Genomic DNA, 18,142 nt, shown 5'->3' on the forward strand with positions numbered 1-18,142 from the left:
AAATATAATGGTAAAGCCACTTATTTAAAGGAATATCTCAAAAACTAAGAGAGCTTTAAAATAAAAATGAATAACCTTCTTCCACATAAATAGCTTACAAACACCTCGTTTGGATTTTGGCCCTTCAAAAGCAAAATATGATGAATTTTTGCAGTTTCTGGTTCTTAAAAGCCAAAAAAAAAAAGAAATGATACTGATGAAACGATCCTCATGATAAAGCCTACAAACAGCTTATTAATTCAAACAGTTAAATTTTTATAATAGAATCGGAGCGTCATTTTCATGTTGATGCCCTGAAAGAGTAATCAAGAAAACAACCAAGATTCTAACGGAAATCAAAATAATCCAGTGACAAAAACCAGATACGCACAACTAAGAACTTAATATAACAAACGGACAGAACCAAAATACACAAAGTCACACAAGTTTATGAGCAACTCCAATAAATTCGGGAGCATGGACCAGGTGCATCGACAGGTCAAGCGTCCTCTGCTTATCTAGATAAAAACCAGTTCAGTTGCTCACAAGAAGTCAAGTCCAGGGTACACGTAAAAGGATAGAAAAAACTATGACACGTTCAACAAATCAGTTCTCATGGCGCAGATGGATACACATCTATATAACTATCCACGAGTTCATGATGACGACTTCTGTAGTGATGGCTTCAATCTTGTAGCAACATAACCTACTTCCAGAAGTTCCAGAAGCCTAGCTGTAAAAAGTCTAGCGCGGTACAAAAAGTCTACGTAGTTACGTATAAGACGTATTCCAGAAATGACGAATGCAGTTAGGAAGTAATTGTGTGAACTTTCAACAAGACGCAAGTAGTGTGCTCTATGAAGGCTTGTATATTGACATCAGGAACAGCATAGCGCTGCATTACCAACAAAGTCAAATGTTACGTGAGTTCAATAAACTCCGTCCCTTACATGCAAAGCTCAAAACCATATATAAACATAAAACAAAAACCATAAGTGCGAAGCAAATTTTAATAAAAAAAATATTAAACAGTCAAAGTTTTACTAGTTTTTGCTTTCAAGTGCCAAATCACTTCCTTTTACTGTTTTCTTTCTTTTTAGGATACCAATGTATAACTAGATATATCTGATCTATCCTGAGAATCACTAGACAGTGTTTTGTCTTCTGTATCAGTTGTTAATTGGTTTAATATACTAGCACTTACACAATTTTGTTTTGCGTGCCATTCTTTGTTTAAGATATGACTATGAACCTCTTCAGCTACACCTTTACTTTTCTGTGAGGGATCTGAAATATTTTGTTCATAACTACGACTGCAAGAAGTGGGTAAACCTGACGAGTCTTCAAATGTTTGAGAAACATCTGTATAACTATCTGAACGATCGCTTGTTGACACGCCACTTTCAGTCCTGCTTTTCTTACCACCCTGAAGCTCTTCTTGACAACTTTGATTTGATGTTTTCAAGTTTCCTGTAATGCTAACGTTATGCTCCATTTCGGAGAACTCGATATTTTTAATCCATTGTTCAGATTTCCCGTCATACTGCCCACTTGAAGTACTAGATGTGTCATCAGAGCTTCTACTTGATGGAAAGCCACTGTCATACAGTCCCTCACTGGTTATCTTTAATTAGAAATATACTTTTTTTTATAACACCAATAACGATATGATTAAAGCAGCTTTATTTATTTTCAAAATAAAAAAAGGAATCAGGAAACTGATAAGATTGTCTTTTCTTTCTTCGTCAAACTATTTCTGTGTTTTCAATACGTTTTTCTTTGGATGATTTAAACACAAGTACGAACGTAAGGGATTTAAACTTAGACAAAATGTAATAAGTCTGACAAGTATAAACAAAAAAAATAAAGAGCATTGACAGATTTGTAAATATATATTATTAAGGCATTGCTTGTCAAAGTTCTTGTAAATACAATCACTTTTGGAATGTGGTAGCCCTGACTGTAGGATTTTTAGCTTTATGTACAGGTTTTGTTTCTATCCTACAGCAAGATAAGATAAAAAAAGTTATCTTCAAAGCTTCGACATACTGATGGGAGGAATGTGACGACTCTATTCGCTATACTGCTCCATTGGATCAAATTGATACAAGGAAGATAATGTAAGTATAGAAGGGTCTAAAAAAATTCCCGAATGATGTTAGAACTGTCAAATTTGCGAAACAATTTTTGGTCGTTCCTTCGAACTCGTACCATTTTTACATCTATGACAAGCAAATAGAGTCGTCACATTCTGAGAAGTTTGTATAATATTAATTTTTGTGACACGTATTGTTAATTTGATCCGCTATCCTACATAATAACACCAAGATGAGTAATCCCTAGGAATTTTTATCCTAGAAAAAACATGGCCACTTATACAAAAAAAAAAAAAAAAAAAAAAAAAAACAAGCAAGGTGAGCAATTCAGGCTCTCCATTGAGCTTCTAGTTATCTTTATTGTTCGATATATTTTTTCAGATTTTGGTATTATTTCATACTAACATTTAATGGCTGTATAGTTACTGATTGAAATATTCCTTCCTTTTCGTACTTTTTTTTTTACATTTTTTGGGGAAATGTTTTTTTTTGTTTCTTGCCTACTTTTTCTTTTTATCATATATCATTATCATATATTTTATTTATTTTTTTTCCCCGGACTTGACTTTTTATGAGCAACTCGGCGGGTGTTTCTGGAAAAGCAGAGGACGCTTACCCTACCGGTGCACCTGGTCCATGCTCCCAGTTTTTAGTGGAGTCCGAGTTGCTCATTTACTTTTGTTACTTTGTATGTATAATTTTAGTTACTTTATGTTCTTTGTTGTGTATGTCTGTTTTCCATGTTTGGTCTTTGTCCCTGGATTACATTCTTTTGATTACCGCTATAATCTTGGTTCCCTAGATTACTCTTTTGAACGTTGTCCAAAACCTCATATCTTGTCAATGGAAATTGTAACTGTCCATTTTTATAACAACTTTATTGCTTGACTTCGTTTCATGCGAAACTAAATTTTGTGAATTAAACATCAACTTTGAAAAACTCTTAATTTCGATCTTTTTTCATTAAATGTCATAAAGTGTGTTAGTCTTTGATTTTCACAATAGGTTTTGGGTTATTAAAGCGTAATGTAAAGATGAGAACTGGGAAAACTAAAAGAGATATAATCATTAAATGAATAACTTACATAAAATTTTGGCAGATCTATTTGAGTATCTATCTCAGTCCAGCGTTTTCTTAGTTTACAACTGAAAAGATAAGAGTTAAACTTTAATAAAGATATATCATGGTTTCAATGTTGAACAATATGTCTCGTTGATTGGATTGTGAATTTTCAAAGTTAAATATGTATTTATTAATTAAATCTTATGTTTGTATGCTTGCAAGTGATATTTGACGTTTAAGGTTTATGCTTACGACTGTTATTATTGTAAATTGAGTGATGGAGACGGCTGTATTTTTTAAAATTTAAATTTTTTCTTATCTGTGCAGCAATATACCTTTATCTCCTGCGTATGGTGTTTATATTTCACCATTAATTCGATATTGGTAAGCAAATACTAACTACTCTGATTTCCTTTAACGCCATAAATATCTGCGCAACAGACTCCTGAATCAGGGATATAAGGAAATGCGTCTCAGATGGTCTCTTACCAAATTCGCTTTCAGATATCAGTGCTTGGTTAAAAAATACTCAATTTCTTCTAAAACAATGACTAATGATTGATTTTTGCAAATTATTCTTTGTGCTGATATGTCCACTGATTTACTGGTAATAACGTATAGCATTCAAATGCTATTCAATCTCAACAGATATATTCACGCCGCAAGAAAAAAGGTTCGGCGCGCTGATAAGCCTAGATCTAACCCACCATTTCGTTTTAAATGCTTGTACTAAGGACCATCGTGATCCCAGCTACTCCTGTTATATAATATCTATTTAGTCAGATTTATTCGATTGGCATAAGAAATGCCTGTACCAAGCCAGGAGCATTGAGTTTGTTTCCAACTTTCAAGTTTTTGCTTTGATATTACCATTTGTTAAACGAACTTTCCTTTCGATTATTACATATAACTTATCAGTTTGGTAATCTTTTTACTACACATTATTTTTTCTTAATTGCGAAATATACTTACAGCCCTACAATTACCACAACAGCAAAAACGCATGTCAATGCGACAACGATGACTACTGTTTCGAGCAAGGTTGACCTGTTACTGGAACCTAAACAAAATCTATGATTAGGATAACAATGTAATCAAATACACAATATGTCACAGTTTACGACAAAACAAGTTACTATATCTCTTGATGTTTTTTTCATAGACATGAGAAAGAGTAATTAAGGGAACAAAGATTCTAGCGGAAATCAAAAGAATGTAATCCAGGGACAAAGACCAGAAAAGAAAAACAGATAAACAAAACAAAAACATAAAATAACCAAAATGATACATACAAAGGAACAAAAGAAAATTAGGAAATCGGACTCCGCTAAAAACTGGGAACATGGACCAAACACCCGCCGAGTTGCTCATAAAAAGTCGAGTCCAGGGTAGACGAAAAGGGTAAGGAAAAAACTATGACACGTTGAACAAATAAGTTTTCATGTTGCAGATGGATACACCGTAACGATCCACGAGTTCATAATGATGACCATAAAACTTCTGTAGTGATGACTTCAAACTTGTAGCAACATAACTCTGTCCCAGAAGCGTAGTTGTATTAAATCTAGCGCGATACAAAAAGTCTGCGTAATTACGACAAGCTCTGGCATAACGTATGAGTTGTGATATGAACACTCCATACGCAGGTGCTGAAAGGATGTTGCGACAGATGAAAGGAAAGTTGACAATACGGAATGAAAAGTCATCGTGTTTGTCGTATTGTTTTGTCAATAATTTTCCTATACCATCGATCTTTAAGTGTATGTCAAAATATGAGGCTTTAATATAGGTTTTAATGCTATTGTATTCTGATAACAATTTTGAATTGAGGGTTTCCAGAAGGTCTGAGAATTATCAGGATCCGCAATGAATTAGAGATCATTCTTATCACTTCAGATTACAACTTTTTGAGAGCTTCACGTTTTGAACAAAAAAATAAACTTAAATCAAAAACAAACTCAATCAAACCGAAACTGATCCCTGCGATGAATTTTCAGTTTTTTAGCATCCCAAGAAAGATAACTCAAATATCGAGAAAAAAATTCATCATATACCAGGAAAAATAACTAATTCATCGAAAACAAAACTGGAGGGAAAAATAACTGTTCCAAACATAATTTTAAAAAATCAGATTTCAGTTGTATGATAAATGACACACGTGATCACATCATACTTTGTAATGTCCTTGATACACGTGGTTGGCTGACACTCTTCCCACCTCTTGTTGTCACAGATAAGCATATATTATAATCTGTAGACTCTTTCAGGTTAAGTATCATAGTTTCTTTTATATCTGTTGTTGCATTGATAGATATAGTCCGAAAATCTGTAAAAATAGTTTAGAAAAAAGTGGAAAAAAAAAAGATAAACGATTTTTCAAAAGTTCATATATGACCATTAGAAGGTATGATTAACTATGTAAATAATATAATGTGTATAATAAATGAGAAAGGCTAGGTCAAGTAATGCTAAAATAATAACAAGAAACTGGTTGAGACGAGAGATTATAAGAACAGGTTATTTATATGGTCATAAAGACATTTCTTTTTGGTATTCCGAAATCTCTGAACATTACAGTATTACTTGCAATTTAATATTAATTAAATGATGGCTACCTTCCTCACACGATGTGATATTATCCCCAGTTTTCTCTCTATAAAGCACCGTATACGTCAGTGGACGACTTGGATATTTTTTACTACAGAACTCTCCAGGCTTTACTAGTAGTGATTTGACATGTGGAATGACACTGAAGTCAGCAATTCCTCTTGGTGCTACAAATGATAAAGCCATAGTTACAAATTGTTTTTTTTTCTTTAAATACAATAAATGTAATGCAGTCATGTATGATATTTGTTCTTTTAGACTTTTTTCATCAATAAAACAAGACCTGAATTATGTAAATTAGATTTAATAAAGATGAAAATAGTAACACCAGAGAAAAAAGAATCCACATTAAAATAAAGAAAAAATAAATAAAATAATTTTGTATATCTATCTCCAAAGAACTGTGAACTGTGAAAACAACGCATTGTTTATATATAGCATATGGATACGTATATATAGCCTAGCTGGCTGAGTGATCAAGGTCAAGGGCGATGGACTTTGTTGTCACAGCAGTACGAGTACAAATTTGACAGTATATATATATATATGTATATACAACGTCTCAGAATGTGACGACTCTATTCTCTACACTGCTTCATCGGATCAAATTGATACAGGGAAGATAACGTAAACTTATAGAAGGGTCTGAAAAATTCCCAACGATGTTAGAACTGTCAAATTTGCGAAGCAAATTTTTGTCGTTCCCTCCGCGGGACTCGAACTCGTACCGCTGTGACATCTATGGTAACACCGCCTGCACTAAGTCCAGCGCCCTAGTCCACTCGGCCAGCTAGGCTATATAAAAATAAAAATAAAAGCTATATTTTTATTTGGCCTAGCTGGCCGAGTGGTCTAGGGCGCTGGACTTAGTGCAGGCGGTGTTGCCATAGATGTCACAGCGGTACGAGTTCTAGTCCCGCGGAGGGAACGACAGAAATTGGTTTCGCAAATTTGACAGTTCTAACATCGATGGGAATTTTTCAGACCATATATATATATATATATATATATATATATATATATATATATAACTTTATTCTGATAAACCGATGTAGGTACAAAGGTATGCAGAAATACAAATTACATCAAAACATTATTATTTGTACAAGTTGACGAGGAGGGATAAAACATTCAATATGAATACTCAAGTTGAAACAAATGTAGGTGGAATGTCAGAAAGAATCCAGTATATAAATTATCTTACGAATAAATAGTTTTAATATCGATGGGAACTTTTCATACCCTTCTATCCTTCTACGCTTACGTTATCTTCCTTATAGCAATTTGATCCGATGGAGCAGTGAAGTGAAAAAAGTCACATTCTGAGACGTATATTATATATATATATATTTGACTACCTTGATTAACAGAGGGAAACTGACACTCAGTGAAAACCATTTCAGTGATATATCCATCACTATATACATAATATACGGCGAATATCCATTTATCCTCCCTCACTGTCTGTATTGTTGTGTCTGTGGCATCTGGTGACAACTGAATCTTGTTTAAATTACTCTTAGGATAAAATCACCAAACAAAACAAGACATTAATGCTATACCTTTCAAGTGACTATTTGAATAAAGCATGTATAATAGTGCCCCTTGCGAAGCAGGACTTCCCTACCTTTTCGGAGCACTTGACGCCACTCCCGGTTTTTCGTGGGATTTCATATTGCAAATGTTTTAGTTTTTTGTGTAATGTCTAGTTTTCTTTATATTCAGTATTTTTAGTCTTTTATTTCTGTAATCACGTTTTGGTCATATTTTTGGATTTTGATTTCTCAGAATTATCCTCTTGTTTTGATGTTTCGGTTTTTTTGCGGATATTGAAAGAGGTAAAATGTAAAAGCTTTATTTAACTGAAAATCGATTTATTGACACTTTTTATCCACAGAAAAGTGAGAACATGGAAGGTTGAAATAAAAGAATTTTGGATGGATTCATAAAACTTTAATACAACTGTAAAATCAATTATTTCTTTAAAATTTACCACGGATAATTTGAAAAAATCTGTAAACTATTGGTATATTGACATTTGTATACAAGTAAGATACGATAAATGTGATTTTCAAGTAAGATAAATAACCTGGACTTTTGTACATATGGCATTTCATATTATTTAACATTTTACGATGCTGACTTCTTACAAATACTTATCTTTTAACATACCTGGCAATGAGAATATATACCTATACACCATATAACGACTGTTTTATTTAGATTTCTGGTGTTCCCGTTTGCGTTCCAGGATACATAATAAACATTGGTAGATTCTTCCACGATTATATGGTTTGGAATTGGTCTATCTATCACAATGGAAATAAAAACGAAACAACAGATGTTAATGCATAATAGACCAAGGGTCATAAACTGTTTCAGCACTATGTAAAATTATTTCATAAAGCTTTTTCTTATAGATGGGTACTTTTTAAAGCAAGATTTTCATTAGAACGAGGAATAGGGTATCTGATGACAAAAACAAATACCAAGAGAGTAGACATAACCACTATGAAACATAATTACACACACAGTAACTAAAGTAAAAATCTTTTATAAACCAGATGCATCAGAAGTGAAAGTATCCTATGCTTTTCTAAAACAACCGTCGAAAAACTCATTCAATGTCAGTTCCTAGTAAAAAGCAAAGAGAATAATTTCGTCATTGTGAACACATCTATTCTTATGGTGGAGATGACCACACCAATCTACAATATCGATCGTCATTTTAAAAGCAGGGATATTCCAAAAATATATATTTATAATGTTTATCTTATGTCCTGTTTTGGGCAAATTTTCTTTGTCTTATTCTATGTATTTTGACTGTGTTTGCCGGTGTAAAATTTGCTTTTGAGTATTTGTAATCTATTAAAATCTACTAGGGTTGTGGAAATTCAAACAAATACTATTAATGTAAGATAAAACCATTCAAAATATAGAGAAAAAAACATCACATAAAGTGAAGTTGTTCTAGAAAGACATATGATCCATGTTCTCAGGTTCTAGAGCAATTCAATTTATCTGGCTCGACAAGTCAAAGGATGTTCAATAATTTACAGCTTGTCATACATACCTTTATTATAACCAGGGATTACAATATGATTGGAATTTCTGCTAGTTCCGACATTATTCGTCGTTTTGATTCCGACTAGTTGATCGACGTTTCTTGTGTTGGTGATATCTGGTATAAAAAGGGTATTCCAACTGGCAGAAAGGAACCTCAATGGTAGACTACCGTCTTCTATAGATACGTTGTAAGATGCATTTTCCGCGTTTTTATCAATTTTTAGTATCGGCTGAAAGGATAAATATAACCAAATAAATGGAGAAATAACTGTTCATGTTTGAGGTGGTTTACAACTTCCCGTTTTTACCCTTCATTTGTTATACGTACTTCCATAATGAATACCCGTTTAAACTATTGCCTAGAGTTTATCAGTTCGGTAATTTTGTTGTAACAATTAATTCTATTACCATATGATATCAACACATTCTAATAAATTAAAAAAAAAATAAAAACTAATTTTGTAGTATTGTAATTTATCTTTATATTTTTGTTTGTTTTAATACAGGGCCACAGGAAAGATAAAGTTGTAGACTAACTGTGTTACCCTCTTGAAATGAAGTTTTATTATTATCATTCCTTATTGTCAACTTAGAAGACGTCTACAACAGGGTTATGTTGCTACAACATTAAAGTCATCACTACAAAACATTAAAGGTTGTCATCATGAACTCGTGAACTGTTATGGTGTATCCAACTGGATCTTGATAGAAAAATGATTTTTCACCGTGTCATAGTTTTCCTCCCCTCTTTCGTCTCTGGATTTGACATTTTATGAGCAACTTGGTAGGTGTTTCTAGAAACGTGGAAGACGCTTACCCTACAGATACACCTGATCCATGCTCCTACTTTTTGGTGGAGCCCGAGTTACTTACTTGCTTTTTCTTCTTTGTTATTTCATGTTTTTGGTTGTGCGTGTGTGTTTTCATTGTTTAGTCTTTATCCTTGGATTATAATCTTTTGACTTCTGCACGGATCTTGGTTCCCTTAATTACGTTTGCAGCCAATTACACCACCTTTGAAAGAGGTTATTAAAAAAAATGCTTGTAATCTTACCATATAAAGGTTTTTGGCAAAACATCTTTTTAAATAATTAAAAGATCATTTTTAGCATAATTTCAAACATTGTATTATTCATTAAAATGATATAATTCTGTGTGATTTTGCAAAATGCCAAAAAGAATGCTTCGTGTAACAGGTTTGGTCTACCATCTGTTTACATTTATTTCCTGGAACAATTACTTACTTGAATAAGAACAGAAATGATTCCTCTGTGTAAAATATATCCATAAATCCTTGGAACTGCTACAGGTACTTTAATAGAAAAAAAATCTTTGAAACGACTCTTTAGATTTACATTTCCCTGCACGTTGTTACGTAATAATAGAAGGATCAACATTAGGGATATCCATGAAGCTAGGATGTGAGAGAAAAACAAAATAACAAAGCAAAACATTTAAAATGATTATAATAATAATAAAAAGACATTACAAAAAAAAAAAAAAAAACCAAAACAAAACAAATTACTTATCAATGGTATCCACCAGAAACTAATTCTACGTAAAAAAAATCATTTCGCGAAGAATATGTAAGTACGTACATGCTGGAAGCGTAAAGCAGTGTTCAGTACTGATATCGCTCCAGTATCTCTCCCCTTGTGATGTTTGGATTCTATTTCTGATAGAAAATGTATAGCTGGTGTAAGGTATCAAATCTCTGATAGAAACTGTGCTGTTACTTCCAGTCGTATTGAATATTACCTATATTAAAGAAATGTATGTCTTACCGTAACTGTGCACATATTTATTATTCCAGCTTCGACAAGTAATAAAATTCACACAGACAAGGAGGGTTTTGATAATCAATATTTTTTCAATGGAAAAAAATGTACCAAAAACTGTCTATCCATAATATCTAATTCTAAGTTCAAGTCCAAGTCAACATTAATTTAATTTGCACTAACAAGCAACAAATGGTTCAAATGAACTCAAATTGATGTGATGTACTCACCTAGATCGTAAGTTTGTAAGAAATATCTGACAGAACAATAAAAGAAAATATAAGTGACAATAACTTGAGTTATCTATCATGGGATGATGAAGTGCATGACTCGCAAATGGAATTATAACTCAATTTCGAGTTGTCAATAAAACAGAAAAAAGAAGCAGAAATAGATAGATTCAAAACGGATTCAGAAATTGAAAAAAATGCCACAAGTGGGGTATTTATGTGCGGTCTTATAGTTGAAGGAAAAAAGCAATTTAATTTTTATTTAAAGAAGACCTTTGTAATTATAGACTTACCGTTCTGTGAAAGCCTCGACAACTATAAGATATTTCGTATATTACATGTTCTCTCTCTATCAGTACCGACAAAATAGGATCAGGTTTAAGACTCAGAGTTAAATCGACACTCACAGATCCAATCATTGAGGTTACCCTTGGAGGCGACAGTTTGACTGAAACAATAACGGTAAGAAATATATAACTCAATTTGTTACTTGCACAAAGGCAAGTCCGAGTTGCTCATTTACATTTGTTGCTTTGTATATATTATTTTTGTTATCTAATGTTCTTTGTTGTGTATGTCTGTTTTCCATGTCTGGTCTTTGTCCCTGGATTACATCCTTTTGATTTCCGCTAGAATCTTGGTTCCCTTGATTACTCTATAAATAAACAAGTAACAATCAAGAATTAAAACTGATTTCTAACTTATCTATCTCAGTAAACTATTCCCATTTTTTACATTGCAACAAGAAAAAACTACTACACGGAAAGCCATAACTCAAGTTGACTTAAATAATATAAAGAGTTACGAGTTATTTTCTTATCATTCATTGTTTTCACTGCTAATTTTTAATGCTAAGTTGCCATTTATTATTTGCTAACAGTCTTCCATTTATCTGTTGAAAAATGTCCTTAGTTTCATAATAAAATATATCTTTAGTTTCATCAATTGCTTTGCTCATGTTGCTTAAAAAGGTGAAAACATGTAAAAAGTAAGAAAAATTCAGAAAAATAACAAGCCACAGCTAGAAAAACAAAGGCTAGACGCAGAATGGTTTTAGAATTTAACAAACTCACCTTTCAGTTGATTTCTAAGTGAATATATTTCTTCAAGAACTTAACTTTTACTTTTCACGATAACCCTCTTAAACCAAATGTACCGATTTCCTATCACAGAAGATAGTTTGATTCAGCATTAATTCTTACCTACTTCCAGAGGGTGGATAGGATGTTCAGTGAGGTGGCTTCCAGCTTCATTGGATGCATTTATAAAGAGTGTATATACAAGTGATGGTATAAACGTGTAATCCTCAGGTGACGTAGAACTAGCGATATTACATCCTGTTTCATCACTCCTCTGCTTATTTGAGAAGACAGGATGTGGACATAGAAACTGTCCCCACATAGGGCTGAATTAGAAGTCAAATTGTCATAGATCATTTTTCAACATGATTTCTGTCATCTTATCAAACGCCATATTCTCCACGTTAATCACTTAAGAATAAAGTTCTAATCCAAAAGCGGGAGGATTATGAATTATGTTTAACGAAAGGATTTGTACTTTTAAAATAATCAGAGGGTGAAGCATAAATATTCTCTATTGTTTATTTGTATTAATAGTTGGGTTTTCGACTACATTGATACAATAAACTAAAAACGAAATGAATAATAACCTGCATTTAAAATATGATCTGTAAAGTGTAAGAAGTCGGCTATCATTGTCCTTCTTTGATTTTATCCACGAACATCTCAGATCCTCAAGATCTTGTGATATACAGCTGATATTTACAGGACCAGAAGGTTTGTCTGCAAAACACGTCGATAATTCTTAGAAATAGCAATTAGAAAGAAAAAAAAACATAAAATAAAATCTAAGCGATGTTTAGAGATTTTCAGGGTCATCGTTAAGTTAAATTAGCGAAAAATAAATCCGCTACTTTACAAATATTTATCAAATTATATACTTAACAAACTGCTAGTTGATTTACAGACTTTTTAATATATTGATGTGAATATTTCAATATCTTCAGTACCGACATAGTTGGTTGGCATATTTCCATTTTTTAAAATTTCAACGGCTCCTACATAATGGAGTTTTACTCTTTGTACCAATTCCTAATTTATTCAACCATATTACTCTCTTATGTATTTTTAAACGGCCATTTTAGCACGGTTTTGTTACTGTAAAAAGTATCAGTCATCACAGTGCATAATTTCAAATTCATACAATTTTCTGTTATGAGATTGGCTTTGTCCAATATTTTTCGCCTTCGGAAATGTTGGGTATCTTTTAAACCATTCACCCCGGCAAATATTGAATTTTGTAAAACAAGGAGGATCGCCATGCATCTGATCTATAGTATAATTTTACCTAAAAGACCATGTATTTTGTATGTTTCTATATCATCCATTTTGATTTTGTTTTGTGCTGATTGTGCGAGTTAAAGATTGCTTTACATGTGAACCTGAGCTTCACTTTGTTTGGGGCACCGCACAATTAATTCAACATTTTTGTGAGGGTGATGGAGGAACCATTTAACCTTTTGTTTATTTTCAATAAAATATTCTTAAAGGTTACAGGGCAAATACTTTTAGTAATGAGATTTTTGTAATGCCCACGCCGTTGGTTTTACATAAATATACGGCTAAATTGTAATGGTGTATAAAACAATGAGATAGCACAAGAGACTTAAAAAAATATAAAGCATTAAACGTCACACACAACACCATGTTTTATCATTCATGTATTCTCAATAAAAATTATGGATTGCAGTCAATGTTTTTGGTCAGTGTTAAATGATAGATGTGTGAAGTTACCGACCGACGTCTTTCCGTTGTTTTATATATAACTATAAAAACTATTTATGCCTCAAACATGAAATCACAAGATTAATCTACTGAAATGATCATGTAAGATTGGGTATACTCGACTCAATAATAATCATTAAGTCACAAAATTGTTCTTATTTTGCTGAAATCTGCTGAACGCTTTTTAAACTTACCTACAACCCAGAGATTAAAACTGTCCTGATAGGTATGGTTATATCGACAAAGATAAGTGCCTGTATCTCCCGGCATTAAATTAGACTTTAACAGGCTGATTGTAGTATTGTTAGTGATAGATGTGTTCTGTGTGACTCCGTCACATGATGACGAACCAATACAATGAACGATATGAAGAAGTTTGATGTCACAGAGAGATTCACTAGTGATGCAATTTGGAGAAAAAGTACAGCTTGTGTTGAAGGTCTGGCCGGTAAGAAGATACTTAGCTCCGTTAAATCCGAGAACTGTAAAGGAAAAAATCAAGCCTTTAAAACCTTTGATTGTATCAGAAGATTTATCTACTGAAATGCAGTACTCCATATTCCTCTTACCCTCTTTTCAAAGAATGCCCTTTATTTAGAGCGACAGTGGGCCCCCCAAAGGTTGTATACATATTTGTCCCATTATTCTGGTAAAATATTTTCATTTTACAGTTGAATTTTACCTTGACAAACAGATTATTGATGGTGAGTTTTCGAAATATCAACAAGTGTATTTTCTGTATTTTTACACATATCTCATTGTTTTCACCTTTACCTTCCTCACAAAGTTTAATACTTATTTTCAAGTTGAGTTCATCTTTGATTTTGTTCTTTCTATATTTTCACTTATTTACTGTTGATCTCTTTATTGTTGCTTTGACAACCGATTTTGTGTTGTAATATACTAGGGATAATTAACTGTAATGGAATCGAGAGGTTTAGCGGGTCATAAAACCTGGTTTAACCCACCATTTTCATCTGAAATGCCTGAACCATTGCTGCAGTTTCCAACTTTTCTTTTTTACCTTGATATTGTTATCTTGTTATACCGACTTTCCTTTAGACTACTACCTATAGTTTATCAGTTCGATAATTTTGATGTTACCCGTCATTTTTAACGTGAAAATGATTTGATTAGAACCTATGAAACAAATGAAAATCCAGGGGAGTGCATTTCACAACAAAATCATATATAGTATTTTACGTTACCAACAAAATTCCCCAATAGACAAATCCATACCAATTATTTCATATTCCTATACCTCTGGAATTCTGGAACAGGGTTATGTTGCTACAATATTGAAGTCATCACTACAGAAGTTTTATGGTCGTCATCATGAACTCGTGGATCGTTATGGTGTATCCATCTGAACCATGAAAACTGATTTATTCAACGGGTCATAGTTTTCCTTTCCTCGTTTGTCTACCCCGGACTTGACTTTTTATGAGCAACTCGGCGGGTGTTTCTAGAAAAGCAGAGGACGCTTACGCTACCGGTGCACCTGGTCCATGCTCCCAGTTTTTAGTGGAGTCCGAGTTGCTCATTTACTTTTGTTACTTTGTATGTATGATTTTAGTTACTTTATGTTCTTTGTTGTGTATGTCTGTTTTCCATATCTGGTCTTTGTCTCTGGATTACATTCTTTTGATTACCGCTATAACCTTGGTTCCGTTGATTACTCCTTCACCCATTGCATCCAAAGTTTTCAAATATAAGAGGCTATTGCAGAACCTCGAGATTGAGGACTTCAAGGCTAAACCACCTGACTGTTCTTGCAATAACTCTCCATTCAAATATGCTCCTTCCGGTCACGTCGCGGGAGATTTGTCAATCATCGAAAACGAATCTCTACGTAATATCCTTTCTAGAGGTCCCAAGTACCGTGAACCGACGGTAAAGGAAAACTATTGACGACAAACGTAATGACTTTTCATTCAAAATTGTCAACCTTCCTTTCATCTGTGGCAAAATCCCTTCAGCACCTGCGTATGGAGTGTTCATTTCAAAACTCATACGTTATGCCACAGCTTCCCGAGACTACACAGACTTTTTGTATCGCGCTAGGACTCTAACAAATAAGCTTCTAGAGCAGGGTTATGTTGCTACAAGATTAAAGTCATCACTACAAAGGTTTTATGGCCGTCATCATGAACTCGTGGATCGTTATGGTGTATCCATCTGCGCCATGAAACTGATTTGTTCAACGTGTCATAGTTTTCCTTTCCTCGTTTGTCTACCCCGGACTTGACTTTTTATGAGCAACTCGGCGGGTGTTTCTAGAAAAGCAGAGGACGCTTACGCTACCGGTGCACCTGGTCCATGCTGCAAGTTTTTAGTGGAGTCCGGGTTGCCCATTTGCTTTTGTTACTTTGTGTGTATTATTTTAGTTACTCAATGTTCTTTGTTGTGTATGTCTGTTTTCTATGTTTGGCCTTTGTCCCTGGATTATATTCTTTTAATTCCCGCTAGAACCTTGGTTCCCTTGATTACTTTTCTATTAAATTAACGTAAAATTTCATGTAGAGTTCGATGTACATGCATTTCATGTAAACTATTATTGCCGGTGTAATCTATCTTGATCTCTATTTTCGGGACGTATAAATGCATCTTCCACCGAAATATCACGGAAGCTACTTTTCTCTTGTATCTGAAGGCAATTTTCAGTTTTGACATCTTTGTTTGAATATGTAAAACTCACTAAAACAAACAACATATGGTAGTACAATACAGTTAGGTCATTTCTGAAAATTTGGTCTCGTTTTGTTGAAATATAGCTGTTTTGAGGCAGTCCGCACAGAAATTTCTAATGTTTTGTCATAAAAAAGTGCATATTTTTGAAATCCTTTGTGTGTGGAGGTTCAAGTCATTTACAAGTAATTTAGTGATTATTGTTATGAAATCCAGTAGCCATGGTAAGATACAGAAAAAAATATTATTGAGTTTTAGTACAACTCAGGGGTGCCTTTCCAAAACTAACAGCCAATTACTATGTTTTATAAAATATCAGGCACTTAGACACTAGCGCAGGATGAAAGCATGCATGGAGTAGGTGGAAAAAAGGGTAAAAATAATAAGACCCTTTTCGATTCATTCTCTCACAATTTTAGTTCCCAAAGTTCGTGCGAAATAAGGTATTTAGAAAATCAGCCATCTGATGCTGATGAGAGAAGCTAATACGGTAGGGGACTGAAACGTTCCGGATAATATTCTTATTTTAAATTACACCTGTTTACCATTACATATATATTACATCTGTCTATGTATGAATGCTTAACCACATTTAAACAATATATCCACCAAATTTCAACTTTTAATTTTAACTTTTACAAAATTGGACCGGGGTAACTTGGTGTGCAAAACTGCGCCTTAATGTAACTGTATAGTACACTCTATAGTATTTTGGAAGCGCAACCTGATCAATCGACGATCAAACATGACAATCTTTACCGAATCGTTCGCACATATACATAAGCAACTTTGCATAAGTTAACAAGAGTAGACGAGTTTAGGATTTTTTCGCGGAAAAGTAAAGCAAGGAAATTTAAAAAGAATATGAAAAGAAAAAAAAATAGAGTCGTATATTGACTTGTAGTTATTTAGTTTTGGTCTGATATTGAATCTAGAAGGCTACCTATATCTGCGGGACGTAAAAATGCATCTTCCATTGTATTTTATATTTGTGTGTTTATTTATAATTGTCAGGAAGCTAACCAAAGAAAAAAATTGAGCTTTATTATCATAATTTGTGTGTATCTGTAAAATGCTACAAACTTACCTGGCCTATGATTACTTCTATCTGTCGAATTGATTGATTTCACATATTGTGATGCTAGCATAAGGTAGATAACAACATCGAGTTTCATAGCCCCACTACGGAAATATTCCAAAAGTTAATTTCTGTTTCTTCATCCACAATGAAAATATGAACAGCCATATAACGCTCTTTTTTGTACCACGGTTGTACTAGAAACAAATAGTAAGTTGTTCCGAAATAAGAGTTTCCTCAATGTTGTACGATAGAAAACATCATCTTATAAATAGAATTGGATAAGTAACACTATTTTACGACTTGACCGGTTTCACTCGTAGTTTTTGTTTTAAATTTGTTAATGTAGATTTACAAACGTACGTTAAAATGATGACATAAATTACATGTTGTAGATACATGAGTAAAGTCAATTTAAACATTTAATCAAAATATAGGATAGATTATCAAAGTAATGATTAGATTAAATATTTTAACCTAACATCCTCTAAAGTTGAAAATAAACGATAAACTTTAAATGGATATTGACCTGGACATCGTAAATAAACACAACGTAGTGTAGAATCTGAACATGCTATAACGAAGCTTATAGTTCCTTAGTTTATTTTCATGGTATATCACAACTGTCATCAAAACATTCAAATGTCTCCTAAAATTAACTCAGATTCGCAATATAGACTGTTGTTGACCATACAGAAATGAGACAAACAACACACCACACGTTATTCCAAAATTTAAACAGAACTGTGAAGT

General features: G+C 33.2%; 1 protein-coding gene across 1 annotated transcript; it reads right to left on the reverse strand.

Annotated features, from left to right (window-relative positions):
- Window positions 1–975: 975 nt before the first annotated feature.
- LOC148630224 (uncharacterized) lies at window positions 976–17,811 on the reverse strand. The gene is made up of 15 exons (XM_088563597.1): window positions 17,399–17,811; window positions 13,818–14,105; window positions 12,489–12,621; window positions 12,022–12,224; window positions 11,113–11,267; window positions 10,410–10,569; window positions 10,056–10,123; window positions 8,819–9,041; window positions 7,918–8,054; window positions 7,104–7,263; window positions 5,754–5,912; window positions 5,312–5,464; window positions 4,111–4,198; window positions 3,161–3,221; window positions 976–1,603 (listed from the first exon to the last, which is right to left on the reverse strand). Exons 1-15 carry the CDS (start codon window positions 17,484–17,486, stop codon window positions 1,076–1,078), a joined length of 2,604 nt encoding a protein of 867 aa, XP_088419723.1. The 5' UTR covers window positions 17,487–17,811; the 3' UTR covers window positions 976–1,075.
- Between the last annotated feature and the right edge of the window lie 331 nt (window positions 17,812–18,142).

The sequence above is a fragment of the Perna viridis genome, chromosome 1 (assembly GCF_037379345.1).
Source record: "Perna viridis isolate PV_CMFRI_1.1 ecotype Kerala chromosome 1, ASM3737934v1, whole genome shotgun sequence".
Taxonomy (NCBI): Eukaryota; Metazoa; Mollusca; class Bivalvia; order Mytilida; family Mytilidae; genus Perna; species Perna viridis.